General features: G+C 40.9%; 1 protein-coding gene across 3 annotated transcripts; it reads left to right on the top strand.

The window, feature by feature from the left end:
- Positions 1-89: 89 nt before the first annotated feature.
- Positions 90-15,627, top strand: SUPV3L1 (Suv3 like RNA helicase). 3 transcript variants are annotated; one of them, XM_027460078.3, is made up of 15 exons: positions 90-381; positions 3,715-3,792; positions 4,054-4,161; positions 5,260-5,374; positions 5,948-6,116; positions 7,075-7,186; positions 7,452-7,529; positions 7,726-7,817; positions 8,354-8,534; positions 8,921-9,014; positions 10,155-10,374; positions 10,738-10,818; positions 12,298-12,474; positions 14,305-14,453; positions 14,856-15,627. In XM_027460078.3, the coding sequence occupies exons 1-15, from the start codon at positions 147-149 to the stop codon at positions 15,349-15,351; spliced, it is 2,385 nt and encodes a 794-aa protein (XP_027315879.3). In that variant the 5' UTR covers positions 90-146; the 3' UTR covers positions 15,352-15,627. The 3 variants fall into 3 exon arrangements, with proteins under 3 accessions (XP_027315879.3, XP_012947477.1, XP_021122522.1); XM_013092023.5 differs by lacking the exon at positions 90-381 and having other exon boundaries at positions 3,714-3,792; positions 4,054-4,112; XM_021266847.4 differs by lacking the exons at positions 90-381; positions 3,715-3,792; positions 4,054-4,161; positions 5,260-5,374 and having other exon boundaries at positions 5,948-6,105.
- Positions 15,628-16,416: the final 789 nt, after the last annotated feature.

Raw genomic sequence — 16,416 nt, 5'->3', positions numbered from 1 at the left:
GGTCGTTTTTGCTCGGGGGCCGAGCCCTTTCCCTTCCGGGGCAGCCCGGGCCCTGTACCCGGCCCAGGAAGGGGAGCGGCTGCCTGAGGCAGGCCGGGCCGGGCGCATGCGCAGTGTGGGCGGTGGCGGCGCTGCCCTTGAGGCGGATGAGGCGCTGCGCGGGGCCGCTGCTGCGCCTGGCGGGGCGCCGGCCGCTGCCCCTCCGCCATGGCGCCGCCGCCTTCCCGGCCGCCTCCTTCTCCTCCTCCTCGTCCCCGTCGGACGGCAGCGGCGGCTCCAGGGCCCCCGACACTTCTCTCTTCGTGCCCGTGCCGCTCAAGCCCGTGGGCGACGCGGCGGAGGAGGACGTGGGCGCCGAGCTCACGCGGCCCCTCGACAAGGGTGGGTGCGGGATGGCCGTCGGTCGGTCGGTCTGTCCGTCCGTCCGTCCGTCGGTCTGTCCGTCCGTCTGTCCGCGGGGCCGAGGGTGGGGTGAGGCCTTCGGGGCGGCCCTGAGGCATGTGGAGGTGCGGGGCCAGCCGTTGGCGCGGCGGGCGGGAGGCTCCCGGGGTGGGCAGCTCCCTGTACACCTGCTGGATTTATATATATTTATATTTATTTATTTATATATCAGTTGTATCTCCTGCCCCGTGCATCCGTCTTTATTCTGTAAGTGGAAACAGGAAAGAAATCCTATTGCTGGCCTGCAGGTGCTCTACGCTCCTCTGTCCCTCAATATAATTACATCCCGGCAAACACGGCGCAGTTTGGAGATGCTTTTACACCGTTTTATTGAATCATAAACTGCACAGCTTCTTCCTTCTGCACGCTAAGAGTTACGTTTTACCCAGCTCTGCCAGGGTGCTGGCCTTAATGACTTGCTAAGAAACAAGTTCCCGCTCCCCTCAGCGTTCAGGGGTGCCAAGCACTGAGGGGGTAAAAGGAGGTTTCTTTTATGCCATCAGAAGACTTGATTAGGAGAACATTTTACTTTTATTAACCCCAGGTATAGGAAGCATGGGAAAGGGATCTAATTTGTTTGGAGCCTTTGAAAAAAGGACACTTGGGCTTGACAGGTAAAAAGCGTAGTTACGAGCAAAATCCTGGACAGCTGTAAGGCAAGAAACGTGTGTTGTCTTCAGGCTGCTCCGTGAGTAGTGGCTAAAGGTTGCCAACGAGTATGAATGGTAGCGTACGGTACTCACTGTCACCTATATTAGACAGGTAGTTATGGTGGATTTCTTCAAAGCTACAATTAAAATGATATGGGAAAAGACGTATAGATTCTGTGTGCTCTCTTAACTTCAGGAGAGAACAGATTGACTAAAATCATTTGTGTTCCCGCAGATGAAAGCTAATTGCTTCAAACAACCTGAAGGTGTGAGGAACCCTGGCCAGGTGGCTGCTGTGGTGCTTGTCTGGCACAGTGGCCTGCAGCACCCTGTGTTGCTGTCAGTGATTTTGGATTTTGAAACCTTAGCTTCCTTAGCACACATCATCTGCTCTTTTTTAAGAAACAAATGCTCTTCCTCTGGTTTTCCTCCAGGATTCTGACCAGATCTTAACGCAAATCACACGTCTGTTCTTGTGGTATTTTGAATGAAGATACTCTCAGCTTTTACTGTCACATACTGTGAAAGAAGAATTTGTGTGCTGAGTACTTACAAGCTCTCTCACTACAGCCAGTGAAGAAACTTTGTTACTTACACTTTTCATAATTACAGTAAATCATCTTGTTAGTTTGTTATTTGTCAAAAGATACAGTGGTCAGACCTTTCCTGCTAGCCAAAGGCCAACATAGCAGATGCCGTTTTGGATTACTTTTGCAAAGCCAGTTCTGCAAAAGCTTTTATAACAAACCTGCTGCTTAACACCAAGTGGGGGAATTCATTCCCAGCTGCATCTTTATGCTTGACTTTGACTTCGTTAGGATGTCCTTGTTAGTGGTGATGTATGCTTTCCATGTTGGTGTATCAAGCAGGTTACAAGTAGAAGGGGCATTGCTTTTGAGCTTTTCTTCCAGAGATTGTGCCAGAATATGTTGTTTGATAGCTTCTCATTGCTTTTACATTAGTAGGGTTACTGATAGGTTTGTGTGATGGTGACATCCTTGTTCCAAAAAGCCTAAGCACAGTGTTAACGATAAAACAATGTTATATTACTATATGATGGAGTGATTTAACATTAATTAAAATTAAATTAAAATTGAAAACCTCCTGAGTTTGTTCCCTGCTGCTAGTTGTTTGAGAAATAGTGCTACGTGCAGTTATGTTAGCTGCTGTGGCTATACGCATCGTTGGAGTGCCATGCCAGCTTCGTTTTGTTTGGCTAGGCCTTATTGTTAAGGTAGTTGTGCTTAGGAAGGACTGGGACCTGGAGTGGGCTATGATGGTCCCAACGTCACATTGCCTTGGATAGTAACAAATGTTCTGGCATTGACCTTTTCGTCTTGTAGTAAGGCCAGCAGGTTGCAACTTAAATACGTCTGATGTCGCGTTAACTTGTGTAACTTCTTATGGAGGCTTCTCAGGAGAAATTCATCCTCTTCCATTCTTTTACTGTGGTGTTTTCCAGTCTGTCTTTGATTTCCAAGGCCCTAAATATATTCTGATGAAAATATGAATGTCTCTATAATAAATGTAAGCCTGCTGGTAACAGCCTTCATCTTAGTTACCCCTGTGAACACTTTAGAAGTAGTTTTCAGCCTGTAATTTGCAATGAGTTATGAACAGACCGTGGCACTAGTCCGTCCCATGCAGCGTGGGATGGATGGAGCCACTGCTCCTGTGCTTCTGGCTTTGGCTGCACTGGTTTGCACTTCACCAAATTCTTGCCAAGCGATGATTTTTATTACTCAAAGTGGGCTATCTCTACTCTAGAGTATGGCTTTTCAGAAAAAGAGGCAATTTTTCGGTGATCTATGGTTGATTTCGTGGGAAGCTTTTCAGATAGTCAGCTAATAGCTGCGGAGAGCAGAGCATGGTGGTGTTCTGCTGGCAAACTGTTTTGTACCAGTTCTGGCACTGTGTAGTACAGGGCTGCTGGACTTGAACTTTAAGAATAACATAAGGTTATGGCCAGGTGCTGCTGAGACTTGCTAGGTTGCTATGAATTCCTGATTTGTTATTGATGGGGAGCTGACATTTCTGCTGTTGTGATTTGACTAACATTTAATGACCTCAATTCTGTGTTTTATAGTAATAAATACAGTTTTCTTAAAACACAGAACTTGCCTTTCAGGGGACAGAATGGGTTTATTAATGACTTTATAATAATCAGGTGTTCACGTTAAACCTCTTGTTTTGTGACAGATATGAGGAAAGTGGGTTAAGTTTTCTTCTATCTAATCTGAGAAATAGAACACCGCATTCAGTTTGCTCAATTTCTCTGAGTGTGTCTTAGAAGCAGTGTAGAGGGAAGAAGGCCTCTCAGCAAGTTTAGGAAAGCTTTCATTGAGTGGTTTAAGCAGATTTATTTTTTACATTAAAACCTGCTGTTTACTGGTAAGTGCTGATAAAGAGCAAACAAAAAACACCCCCAGACTTAAAATCGTCCTTTTCCACAACAGCCTCAGCTGTTGATTGTGTTTCTTTTGGGGAATAATCATTTGAGTCTCTTCAGCATGGCAAAGATGCCCTCACTCTGAAGTAATGGGACTATAAGCCATGATTTTGGGGTCGGCAGAATGTGATTTAGTGTTCAGCAAGCTAACAAAATGTTCTTCTTTTTCTGCAGCTGAAGTTCTAAAAAACTTAAATAAGTTCTACAAAAGAAAAGAAATCCAAAGACTAGGAACAGAAAATGGATTAGATGGTAAGAAAATATTCTAAGAGTTTCTTTTATGTGAACTCTGTTTTTTTTGGGGTATGTTAGTAGTAGATTGGATCTTTTACAGTTCTCACAGCACTTCTTGTTAGGTTGCCTCTGTCACTAGGTTTAAATAACCTTTAATTGCTTATAATAGCTCAAGTGAAGGTGCAGGTTTTTAATGGACCACGTCAGTGGTTTTTTAGGTGTTTACAAACACGGTGTCGTGATTCTACTCACATGGACCTTTTCATTGTCTTTTTGCAGCTCGCCTGTTTCACCAAGCCTTTATAAGCTTTAGGAAATATATCATGGAATCCAGCTCTGTGAGTGCTGATTTGCATATTATTCTCAATGATATATGCTGTGGTGCAGGCAAGTATCTGGGGTGCTTGGAAAATAAAATGTGCATTTTTCTCTTGTTTTTAACCGCTGTACTTACCTGTCTACCTGTTGGACCCCCCCTACGGCGCTGTAAAAGAGGTTGAAAATCATTCTGCTTCCTCTTCAGAACCATTTGTGCCCATCCTACGGAGTGTTCTGTCTTTAAATCTTCTGAAGTGGAGACAAAAGAGATGGAAGTCTTAGCAAGTAGAAGCCCATTGTTTTATAGCATCTGTTCCTTGGTTAAAACGAAACTGTGCTGTTTGATTTATTCCTCTCTCAAAAATTTAGTAGTCACTAGGGGGCACTTTGAGAGCGTTGTCCTGCCCCAGTGGCTTGAAAAACTTGGGAACACAACTCTGTGTCTGTGTTCTGCTTCTGTGTGGCACTAATGGAGAAAGTGGTGTTTGCTTGCTTGCTTACTGCTTCGTGTGTTGTAATTGTCGGCACTTAACCAAGATGTGATGCTAACTGGGAACAGCACAAACAGCTTTCTCCAGAGTTTGAGCTTTAGGACCTTGGCATTGTACGTATGTTCTTAATGATGATAATATAAAGGTTACAGTGTCCTTAAGTTTTGTCTTAAAATGTAAAAGTGTTGGTTTTAAGTCTTGAGGAAATTTTCCTCTTTAGGAAATTTAAGAAATCATTATATAATAGTTTTGTATAAAATCTTTCACGTAGTTTCTTTATTTTATTCCAAGGCCACAAATGAATTCAGCAATAAAAGACAAAAATCTTCATAGGACGGAAAAATTTCTCACCCAGCTTATTCATAGCTTCTCATTTTATTTGGAAGGTCTCTAGACTTGAAGATTAGGGAGAGTGAATTTACTGAGATGAGTTTTTTTTTCTTATGCTCCTTAGTGTTTGTAGAATATTGCTTAATGAGCCCATGACTCGTGTTAGTTTACCTTTCTGTGATTGTGGTATTGAACTTTGTTTAGAGCTTTTTAGCTCTTAAGTTTTTAGAACTTTGTTTGTTGAAGTAATTACCGAAGTGGTGGTGGAAGCAGCATTAATTTTTTTCAAAATTTGTCATGAAGATGCATGCCTTCGGACAGGCATTCAACTTTTCTTGTCTTCTAGGTCACGTGGATGATCTCTTTCCATTTTTCTTGAGACATGCCAAGCAGATCTTTCCGATGCTGGACTGCATGGATGATCTGCGAAAGATCAGTGATTTAAGGCTGCCGCCCAACTGGTCAGTGAGTTGAAGTGCTTGTGGTGTTTTCTTAGCCTCACATAATTTCGGAGTCTGTGGATTTGAACTGTGATGGATATTCGCATTACGTTTTCAGTTCCAGTTCTCTCTTTTTAGAATAACATGTCAGCAATTCTCTGTGTTACAAGATAGTTTGCAATCAATTAAAAGGAAAAGGAGAGCATGTCAGCTATGAAAGTAGCTGAGCTGGTATTCTCTTTCCAGAAAGCTGACTTGTGGCTGTGTCTCGGAATTAGTGTGTTGGAACATTAAAATGTTAGTGCACCCAAAGAGAGACCGTAGTAATGAGAGTTATTTTGAACACAATGTATGAATTTCAGTCTCAGTCTTAGGAAGCATTGTATGGTTAGTATGATGAATGGGTAAGATACAGGAGGTTAATGTCTTATAGGGTGTATTCAAGAACTTGATCTTTCTGCTTTCAACACACATGAAAGTTTACTGATACGCAAATGTTTAAGCTAATTTGGAATTTCACCTAAATATCAGTATCCAGAACAGATACAGGTTCAACAAATCTTTTTTTTTTTTTTTTTCTTGTGTGTGTTTCAGGTATCCAGAAGCTAGGGCTATTCAGAGAAAGATAATATTCCATGCTGGCCCTACAAATAGTGGAAAAACCTACCATGCTATCCAGAGATTTTTGTCAGCAAAGTCTGGAATATACTGTGGTCCGTTAAAACTTCTGGCTCATGAGATCTTCCAAAAGAGTAATGCTGCTGTCAGTATGTTGTTTTACGTACCTGTTTCTTAACTCTTGGAGCAGTCTCATGAATGCATGTTTCAGTGCTGTGGTTGCTTAAAGGAGGCCGTGGAGCAGTGTACTTGAAAGGGTGCTTTTGGCAAACTGTGGTGGTGTCAGTTACTGGTGGTCATTTCCGCTCTAGGCAGAGAGGAACATCACTTTCTCCAAATCCTATGCCATGTTGTCATCCTTGTAACCTGCACTCATTGTCCTGTGGCATTTTCTCTCTCCCTGGCTTAGCCTGGTTGTACTGTTAGATTTTTCTGTGTCAAAACCATTGCTTCTTTTATCCTGACCTTTATTTTAGCTTGTACTCAAGTAATTACCCTCAGTTAAGTCCCATCAACCTTTTGCTTCAGTGTTTAAATACATTTAACTCAGCCATCTAATAAAGTTCTGCAACTTCAGATTGGGTGAGCTGGTGAAAGTCAGCGCCCTGTTATAGCAGGTCCCTAGAGGAGGTGTTCTTTAGTACTTTTTTGTTGTTTACTTTTTTTTATCGTTTCCAACATCTTTCCAAAGGGTTTTCACTACGGTTTTTGCAGCTGCACAGAACCATACCTGTTCTGAGGTATTACTGAAGCACATCACACGTTAGTGCAGTGTAATATGTAGATATATTAGTGTTTAACAAGGTTCTTGTCACTTCTCTCTGTATATTGTTAAGTCTGAGAATTTCTAAGTAAGTGTACACTCAAGTAAGATGTAATCTCCTGCAGGAATGGGGGAGGGCATCTCATTAAAGATATTACCTCCTCGTTATGCCCTTCGGTCTGATAGGACTTAAATACAGGCCACAAGTCTCAAAAGGCCAAGTAATTATTTTCTGGGTAGCTTCCTTTATACTGTCTTAGAGATTGATTTTTTTTCCGCTTTGGAAAGAGGATTATATTATATTCAGGTAATGTAACATGAACTTTCTGAATTCCCGTAGAACGTGCCCTGTGATTTGGTGACAGGAGAAGAGCGTGTGTATGCCAATGAAGATGCCAGACAAGCTTCTCATATTGCTTGTACCATTGAAATGTGCAGCACTAACACACCTTGTACGTATATACAATCGTTTGTCACATCTCTGGGATCTTTGCAGGTGTTATTGCTGGTACTCTGAAGTAGCAGAACCATTCCTTTTCACTCCTACTTGAGCAATTTCTGAGTTATTACCTGGACCATCTTAGCTTAGCTTTTTGCTGGCAGAGGCTTAACTTGATTTGAGCAACATTTTTGAAAGCCTTTGTGATGTTCATTTCTGTGTAATATTGCTCTTCTGGATGCTCTTCCTTGGTTCATCATATTTTTCTTGTTTTTAAGATGAAGTTGCTGTGATTGATGAAATTCAGATGATCCGAGATCCTGCCAGAGGGTGGGCTTGGACAAGAGCCCTTCTAGGTAAGCTTGTTAGTGTTGGCAATTAGCTTTCGTTCATAGGTTATGACAATAATTCATAATTTAATATGAGGTGAAGTATGCTCCTTGATGCGTTTTGTAAGCAAAATGTAATATTGGGGTAACAGTTAATGTCAGTCAAAGTACTGCTGGATATAAATATGTAACTTTTTACTTTGTTTCGATGGGTCTTGTTCAGGACTCTCTGCGGAAGAAATCCATGTTTGTGGAGAGGCTGCTGCTATTGACTTGGTGACAGAACTCATGTACACCACAGGGGAGGAAGTTGAGGTAAGCTTTTTAGTTCTATGAAGTTCTCTGAAACCCAACTTACCTGTTATGAATTTTGCTGTCTTCAGAAGATTCCTTTCTGAAAAGCATTAAAAAAACAAAATTTGGTCCTAAGAAAGTGCAGTCTACATGATTTCCTGGTGAATTAGCTGTAACGTGACATATATCTGCTTGCTGGGCTGTGCAGCTGTGAAAGAGTTACAACATGCAGGTGACTGAAATAAGGAAAACAAACTCATTTCTTACAAGAATGGCTATTACGTAGTCTGTGTATTTCTTCGCTTGAAACTAGTTGAGATGTGAAAATGTATAGTTCCTCTGCTTCTTAAAAAGGCCTATTAGTTCTCAGACTAGGAAATGTTGCAAGCATGCAACTGCATGAGGTGTGTGTCACCTTCTTTCTGGTAGTTATCCTCCCAGGACTGTGAGAGGTCCCTCAGTGTTAGTCAGTTGTGACAATAACCATGCTTGATGATCTTCCACAGGAATTTTTCATTTCAAAAACAGATTATCTTTGGTAACTGCTTTAATTCTAGGTCCGAAACTACGAAAGACTCACTCCTCTTACAGTGTTGGATTATGCCTTAGAATCTTTGGATAACCTCCGGCCTGGGGACTGCATCGTTTGTTTCAGTAAGAACGACATTTATTCTGTCAGTCGGCAGGTTGAAGCTCGAGGATTAGAGTGTGCTGTCATCTATGGCAGTCTGCCACCAGGTAATGCTTCCTTCCTTTTATTTTTAAGAGAACAGTCTGATTTTGCTGCTTTTCTAGAAAAAAAAAATCAACCACTTTTAAAAGGAAGTTTTCATACTTTTGCATCTAAATATAAAGACTTCTGTTGAATGGTGTTTTTTATAATCTTGGGGTCAGACCTTTTATTACGTACTTAATCTTATTCTTCAGATAAACTTAATTAAATGGGATCTATCCACAGCTCTGGGAACGGTTTAAATTTCCCTCTACCCTCAGCCACAGCCCAATACCAAAGTGTTTTTTTTTTTTTCCTCAATCTATTATGAAGACATCAAGCTTAGTGATAAGCTGTATTTATTTTCTAAGAACAGTTTGCTATGTGAAGTGTTTGTTTCTTTTTGCTTTAGGAACAAAACTTGAACAGGCGAAGAAATTCAACGATCCTGATGATCCATGCAAAATTTTAGTTGCTACAGATGCAATTGGAATGGGACTCAATTTGTAAGTACTCTGGCAGGTTACGGTATCATTTTTTGGGATCTGATACCTGCGTTAGTTTGCTCACTTTTTTTCTGGCCAGTCTGACTGGATTGGCTAAATATCTGCTATGGCTAAAAAAAACCACAGTACTTATGTTTTATTTCTGAAGTACTGATGGATTTGATTGGGTAGGACTGAGCTTTAATTCTAAAGCTGATTCTAAAAATGAAATGGCTTGCTTGATCTAATTCTGTGTTACAGTAAGCACTGTTAAGGTGCTTCTGATTTGTGGGGGTCAGATGGGCTGGGTTGTTAGCATCAGTCTCTTGCATTTGTGAAATTTAGAGCAAGTGAAATGCCGGGTGTCACACCTGGGTCACAACCCGTGCAGTGGTACAGCCTGGGGGAAGAGTGCCTGTAAAGTTGCCCAGCAGAAAAGGGCCTGAGGGTGCTGGTTGAAAGCCAGATCAACAGGAGCCATCAGCGTGCCCAGGTGGCCAAGAAGGGTGGTGACATCCTGGCCCACATCAGAAATAGCGTGGCCAGCAGGGCTGGGGAAGTGCTTGTGCATCTGTACTCGGCACTGGTGAGACTGCAGCTCGAGCACTGTGCTCAGCTTGGGGCCCCTCACTGCAAGAAGGATGCTGGAACGTGCTCAGAGAGCACTGAAACTGGTGAAGGATCTAGAAAACAAGATACATGAGGGGCAGCTGAGGGATGTGGGGTTGTTTAGTCGTGGTTTTGTGTGGCGGAATTGCCATCCCTGGAGACACTTAAGAGACATGGGGTTGTGGCACTAAGAGACTTGGCTTAGTGGTGGACTTGGTAGTGTTACGTGATGGTCGAACTCGATGATCTTACAGGCACTTTCCCACCTAAATAATTCTATGATTCTGCGAAGTTCAGTCCGGTTTCAGAGCTATTATGCTGCTGAAAGCAATGCAGTCATATTGCTATCAACTGCTAAGGCAGATGGTGAGGAGTGCACTGGGACCCCATTAGAACAGGACTGAAATATATAGGGACGGGGATTCTTGTAACTATTAACCTGTAGTCTTATGCTGCCCTTTTGAATCTGATAAGTTCCTAAGTAGCATCTGTGAATTATTGGAAATAATTTGAAAAACCAAATTCCTATTTTTTTTTTCTCAAATATTTCAGGTGTATAAAAAGAATAATTTTTAACTCAATAGTAAAGCCAACTATCAATGAGAAGGGAGAGAAGGAAATAGATTTAATTACAACCTCTCAGGCTCTTCAAATCGCGGGCAGAGCTGGGCGTTACGGCTCGTCTTTCAAGCAAGGAGAAGTCACAACGATGCATCGTGATGACCTAGCGCAGCTGAAGGAGATTCTGAGTGAGCCTGTGCGCCCCGTGAAGGTGAGAGGCTCAGTTCCCAGTGTGTACAGATGTGCTCTGGAGCCATGTTACAGTCTTCTGATCCCAAATCATTTTTCTTTGTGTCTGTGAACAACTCAGTGACAAAACCCTTTTTTGTCATGCTGGGATGATTTTGAATGTATATGGCTCATTTGGAGGCTTGCAATACCTTCAGTTATACTGAATCTGCTTTTTTAAGAATTAAAAGCTCAAAAGTTTGTAAGGTCCAAATAAGTGTGCTCAAAAAACTGGACTCTGTAGGGTGTTTGGGCATATCGTCTTTCTAGATTTTTCATCTGATGTGCTAATTTAAGCACAATGTTGAGAATTAATGGAAAATGTTGTCTTTGTTTTTCCCTTCAGGCAGCTGGCCTCCATCCTACTGCTGAGCAGATAGAAATGTTTGCTTATCATCTCCCGGATGCCACTCTTTCCAATCTAATTGTAAGAGCAATCAAAATATTAGCTTCTGTAGCATTGCCTATAGTCACTGCTTTCCTAGAAATGTGTACTTTAAAAACGTAACAGACAGCTTTGTGTGTATCAGTTGGATTCTTCTTTTTACCACAGCCGTGACTGCAAATACATTTTGAACACCTACTTATTCCATTTCATAATAACTTTGAAAGCCTTTGAAGTGTGTAAATATGTGCACTTGTGTTAAAGAGCATGCAAGATCCTTTTCATTTCACCTTTCCTCCATTTCAAACGTAGACTTTGTCTGTGTCTGAAAATCTTAGATTGAAATTTTAACAAATTTATGTGAAAACTCATGGGAAATGGAGCTGGTCATGTCAGGTTTCTATATATCTGAGTGCTTCTGTGGACTTTACAGTAAAACAGTCTGCTGAGCTTGGTGTAAACAAATTTTGTGGGATCTACTTGATCTCATCATTACGTGAATGATAGAATTTTTGGAAGCACCTGAAGTTTTTGAAGTAGAAATTAAGTTTCCAATGCTGTATTTAAACAATAGTTTCACTGTTTTTAGCACAATGAGAACTTCTTGGCAGCTTTCAGGGGTATGAGTGCATATTTAGCTCCCTGCTGAGATGCTGTTACGTAGCAAATTACAGTTTCTAACCTTGAGATAGAAGATTACACGCAGAGACCTCCTGGAAGATTAGACTGGTAGGGTAACAGCACATCTTCAAAATCTAACTGTTTTTCTGAGCTAGCTTGTCAGTATCAAGATTTATTGAAAAAAAAGAAAACGTCATTATCAATCTCTAAGAATTCAGTTGCATATCCAATTAAGAAGCTCAGTACTTCTCTAAAGATCTTTTAAAGAAAAAAATCTTCAAAAGATTTACACTAGAGAAACTAGTTTTGTGGGCCAATAAAAATTCCACCTGCAATGTGCAGTGACATCTCCTATTACTCCAGACCTTGGATAAGTTTCAGGTATTCTTTGAACTTCTCTATTGCAACACCAGATTTATCTTGTGACTTCTTTCTTCCTAAAATAGCTCTGCTCCTGGCATTGGTATAAAAATAGCTCAATTGTTGAATTTTGTGTTGTAAAGTTAGCTTTTTGGGTCATGCTAAGTGACAAACCTGGAATAAGTTCGAAATGTGGAAATAATTGATTCTTGTGATAGTGTTCTTCGAAGCTAAAGTGTATTTTTTTTTTTAACATAAAATTGGATACTTAAAAGACCAGTTGAAAATGCTTCTACAAAACATAGTGTTTTAGGTCTTATCCTCTGATCCTGTGTCAGAGAATTTGGTTAAAATTCTCTTAAAAAAAGTAGGGGGAGCTCCTCTGACCTTTTTCTTATTACTGTGGTTCAAATTAGTATTTTTAACTGTTCTGTCAATATAACTAGCATTTAAAACACCAGATCATTTTGTTTTGTCAATATAAAATGTGATAACTCTTTCCTGTAATAACACCCTCTTCATTTGATTATGTTTTCACAGGATATTTTTGTGAGTCTCTCACAAGTTGATGGGCTTTACTTTGTCTGCAATATTGATGACTTCAAATTTCTAGCAGATATGATTCAGCACATTCCACTAAATTTGCGATCACGATATGTCTTCTGCACTGCACCCTTGAATAGAAAAGAGCCCTTTGTGTGTACCACGTTGTTGAAGGTCAGTTTATTGTTTGTTCCCTAGAAAATGTTGAATTTATATTGAACTGAGCAGGTTGTGGTGCAGTGGGACTTGTCTAGCTGCTCTGCTCATTGTGGGTATTGTCATTGCGTCATTTGAGAGCATTCTTAACATGCTCATAGGTAAAAAAAAAAAATAATATATATATATATAAAATAGAGTTTTTTTTTAAATTGTATTCTTCACCTGGAAGGGGAAAGCTCTTCACTTCTGAGAACTGATTTCATTTTGAGATGTAAATTAGAATTTGAATAGTTTTTCCACTGTTTGCCTCAGAGAATCACGCTGCTTGCCTTGCAAGTGGTCTTTGTAATGGGAGAGATCAGAAGTGTATCTGTTAGGTAGTCACTTGTGCACAAGTAAGCTTTGCACTGCAGTGTGTCTAGTCATGAAAAATAGTCCTTAAAAACCAGGCTGCCCCTAATTCACGGTGTTAGGTTGTCAACAAAACAGAAGAATGTGGGACTGAATGTGACTGTTGATGTTATAATACAATTGTGTAGAATTAAACTCCAACAAGGTGTTGTGCTGTAAAATTGATCTCAGTTCAGTTTGCAGGCCTGGGTAAACTCTTTTTGTCAGTGCTCCTGCAGTGATTATTTGAAGGAATTTTCAGTCAGCTGATTTCAGGTTTTCAGGATCAATAATCTCTTTCAGGCCTTTCGCTTTGTTAGAAGCTATTATCTTTCTCTCTTTTTTTCAAGGATTGTGTTAGTCTAAAAATTTAACCTCGTGTCACATATATCAGATAGACTTGAGCTTTTAAAAACTGGCAAGTAACTTTCTTTAACAGTTGAGTGATTGATTTCAAGAGTTTAAAAAAAATAAATTTTGCCTTCTTAAGTAAATGCCAAGCATCCAGATCCCACATAATAGAGGTGCAGAAGGTCGTAAAGTGATAGTGTACATTTATTTAACAGCTGACACATCAGTTGTTAAATGCTGATGTGAATTTTAGCCCCTTGTGAAAAAACATCCTGGTACTAGCAAGTTAGGAACTAGTTAATCCAAGTCATCAGTACTCCTGACATTTTTAAATTTAAATCTTATTTGTCTTGTTTATCTGTTAGTAAAAGAGCCAAGATGTCTAGGTTTCAGAAGAGCTGTTACTGCAGATTAATCTGTTTGGGTTGTGAGTAGTGCCTTTCATAAGTCAGGGAACACATTTAATATGATTTTCTGAATCCTGGAGATTCTGAAAAAAAAAAAGATAATTAACAGAATAGGGGCAAGAGGAGAAGAAAAGACCAAGTCTGCGTGCTCTGCTAGATGAAATCATATGCCTCCAGTGTTAGGTTTTGCTGGATAGCTCTGTACTTCTGTTGCTTAACTCTGTGCACGGCCCATGGACAAATTGTGTTAATGAGGCCTGGGAAAGGAGAGATGACTGCTGTGTTGAGCAATTAACTAAAAGAATGTGTGGCATTTGGGCTGTGTAAAACAAAGCAGGTATTTTCTGGAATATTGTATGTATACAGACTCGAGGGAATTTAGTTCACTGGATTATTTTGAGTTGGCTAACGGCTGTTTCTTTAATAATGAACTGGCCTGCAAACATTAGCTAGCAGTAGGCTGTGGTACTGACTCTCAATCAGTTCTGTGCTCGGAGGATTACAGTGGGCCTTTGCTAGCGTGCAGCTGCCCAACTGCAAACTACCCTTCTGCCAGTTACAAGAATGTAAATAGCCTGTTTGTTTATAAACTACTTGAATAGTGCAACTGGTTACAGAAATGGCTGTGCTGTAAACAAATTTATTTGTTCTTTCCTGACTAATTGCATATTTCACCGAATCCTCTTTTTTCTTTCAGTTTGCAAGACAGTTCAGCAGAAATGAGCCTCTGACGTTTGACTGGCTCTGTCGGCACACCAAATGGCCGCTAGCCCCACCAAAGAACATCAAGGAACTTGTACACCTCGAAGCTGTTCATGATGTTTTTGACCTCTATCTGTGGTTAAGGTATTCACTCGGTGCTTGGGAATCACTTTTTTTCCCTGCTAATATTTATGAATCGCTGTCCTAGAAAGCAGTGTGTTTCCAGCCAGTGTGTATGTGGTGCAGTATGGGCTCATTTGATGGCTCTTTGGAGGATCTTGACAAATGCTGGTGTAGCTATGTTGTGGGAGCAAGTTGTAGGCTCTACAGAGAACAGTTTGTGACTGACAGAGAAAGAAAGTTAGAAACAAGGGGATCCTGGACTGAAGCAGCTGCAGCGCCACTTAAAATATAGTGATCTTCTCATGCAACACGTAATAATTTTTCTTTTTTACTTTACGTAATATACATCTCATTTTTGTCCCAGTCTGCATTCCTTTAGTGTGAAGGTTTAATTGTATTTTGTTTTGTTCCACCTCTCTTCAGTTACCGCTTCATGGATATGTTCCCTGATGCTGCCCTTGTAAGGAGTATTCAGAAGAAACTAGACGACATCATACAAATTGGTGTCTGCAACATCACGAAGCTGATCCGAGCGTCGCAGTCTAGTGCCGCTCCTGGAGCATCAGAAGTTGTGCCAGAAGACTTTCCTCTTTCAAGGACTAAAAGAGATAGTAGGGTGTTTTCAGACCATCGTGGTGTGAAATCCCCAGAGCCACTCTCTGTTGCACTGGAGGTTCCAGGAGAAAGAAGAGCCAGGAGCTTGAAAGCTTACAGGTCTTCTGTGAGGCAGGAGGATTTGAAAAGCCATGGACGTGGATCGCTTGCCAACAGGTTGCTGCGTGAAGGACTTCTAACACAAGAGATGCTGAGGCAGCTGGAGAGTGAGTGGCAGGATCAGCACAGGAGTGGTAGATACGGCTTAGCCTCAAAAAGAGATGATCAGAGTAGTTCAAAGGAAACTGGAAAAAAGAAAAAATAGAATCCATGTCATAATTCTGTTTAGTTTTTATTAATAAAATAAAATACTATTTTAATAACTACTTTGGCATTTCATGTTTACACTGCTGCAGCTCCGTGATGGTGTTCTCCTCCTGTGACCACTCATGTGAAGCACTCAGAGAGGCGGACTCCTGTAAGCTCAGAGGCCGTGCCTTTGCTTTTCCCACTCTGCTGTACACTTGTTCACTGTGAAAATCGGAAACCGCTGCCGCCTTGCAAGATATCCTCACCTCATTAATAAACACCAGATATTTCACTAGTGGTGAATTAGCTACTCATTCCATTCCTTCTCAAAGGGCAGAGTTAAGCAGATAACAAACAGGTAATGAACAACCTGGCAGGAAATTTGGTCAGAACGATGACAGGAATCATGTGCCTCTAACCTTTGGGTCTTGTGAAAATGTGTAAGGAGGCAAAAAGCATTTGTGTTAATGTCTTGGGAATGATGTCATGCTGGTCACAGGAATTTTGAGATAAGTAGCAGTTCTGTCATCCGAAGGGCAATTAAGTCTGTCCTTGCTCTTTATATTGTATTCTTTTCTGCAGGAAATGCTTATCACACAAACTGAGGCAATGTTTGGGGAAAAAAAAAAAAAAGTAGTATCGTTTTTTGGGGAAAGGTGATTTTAGAGGCATAGGTGTAATTTAGTCATTTTTGAGAAATTCAGTTGTCTTATTTTTTTTTTCTAATTCAGTTTTATACAAATGATTTTGTTCTATTGCAATTCATATTATTTTTGCTTCATGTTCTAGCTTGTTGGTGACATCTGGATTTTGATGGGAGACATGAAATATTCAATTCAACTGTAAGCTGTTAGGTAGAGTAAGTAACAGCTGGGGTTGATGCTAGTGCCAGTGGTATTGCCACATACCTTAAAGTGGAAAACCTGTGTGCATATAACCACAAGGAAGGTTTAGTCTGTTGGAACTGAGTTCTCAGGAAACTCTACCTGATAGGGTCACAGAACAAGGTTTAAGGCAGTGCAACACCAGGCTGTGCCTGTTTCATACACGACTCTGTGCTCTGTCACCCTTGCAGTTATTT

This window comes from Anas platyrhynchos, chromosome 6, assembly GCF_047663525.1.
Source record: "Anas platyrhynchos isolate ZD024472 breed Pekin duck chromosome 6, IASCAAS_PekinDuck_T2T, whole genome shotgun sequence".
NCBI classification, from domain to species: Eukaryota; Metazoa; Chordata; class Aves; order Anseriformes; family Anatidae; genus Anas; species Anas platyrhynchos.
Note: the sequence above shows the minus strand (reverse complement) of the source record. Positions and strands in the feature narration are given on the sequence as shown.

Bases quoted from the DNA above. Each gene is read 5' to 3' on its own strand.
- SUPV3L1 (XM_027460078.3), top strand. From the start codon at position 147: ATGAGGCGCTGCGCGGGGCCGCTGCTGCGCCTGGCGGGGCGCCGGCCG. The intron at 382-3,714 runs GTGGGTGCGGGA...CTTTTTCTGCAG, and splicing joins CACGCGGCCCCTCGACAAGG to CTGAAGTTCTAAAAAACTTA. The intron at 4,162-5,259 runs GCAAGTATCTGG...CTTGTCTTCTAG, and splicing joins TGATATATGCTGTGGTGCAG to GTCACGTGGATGATCTCTTT.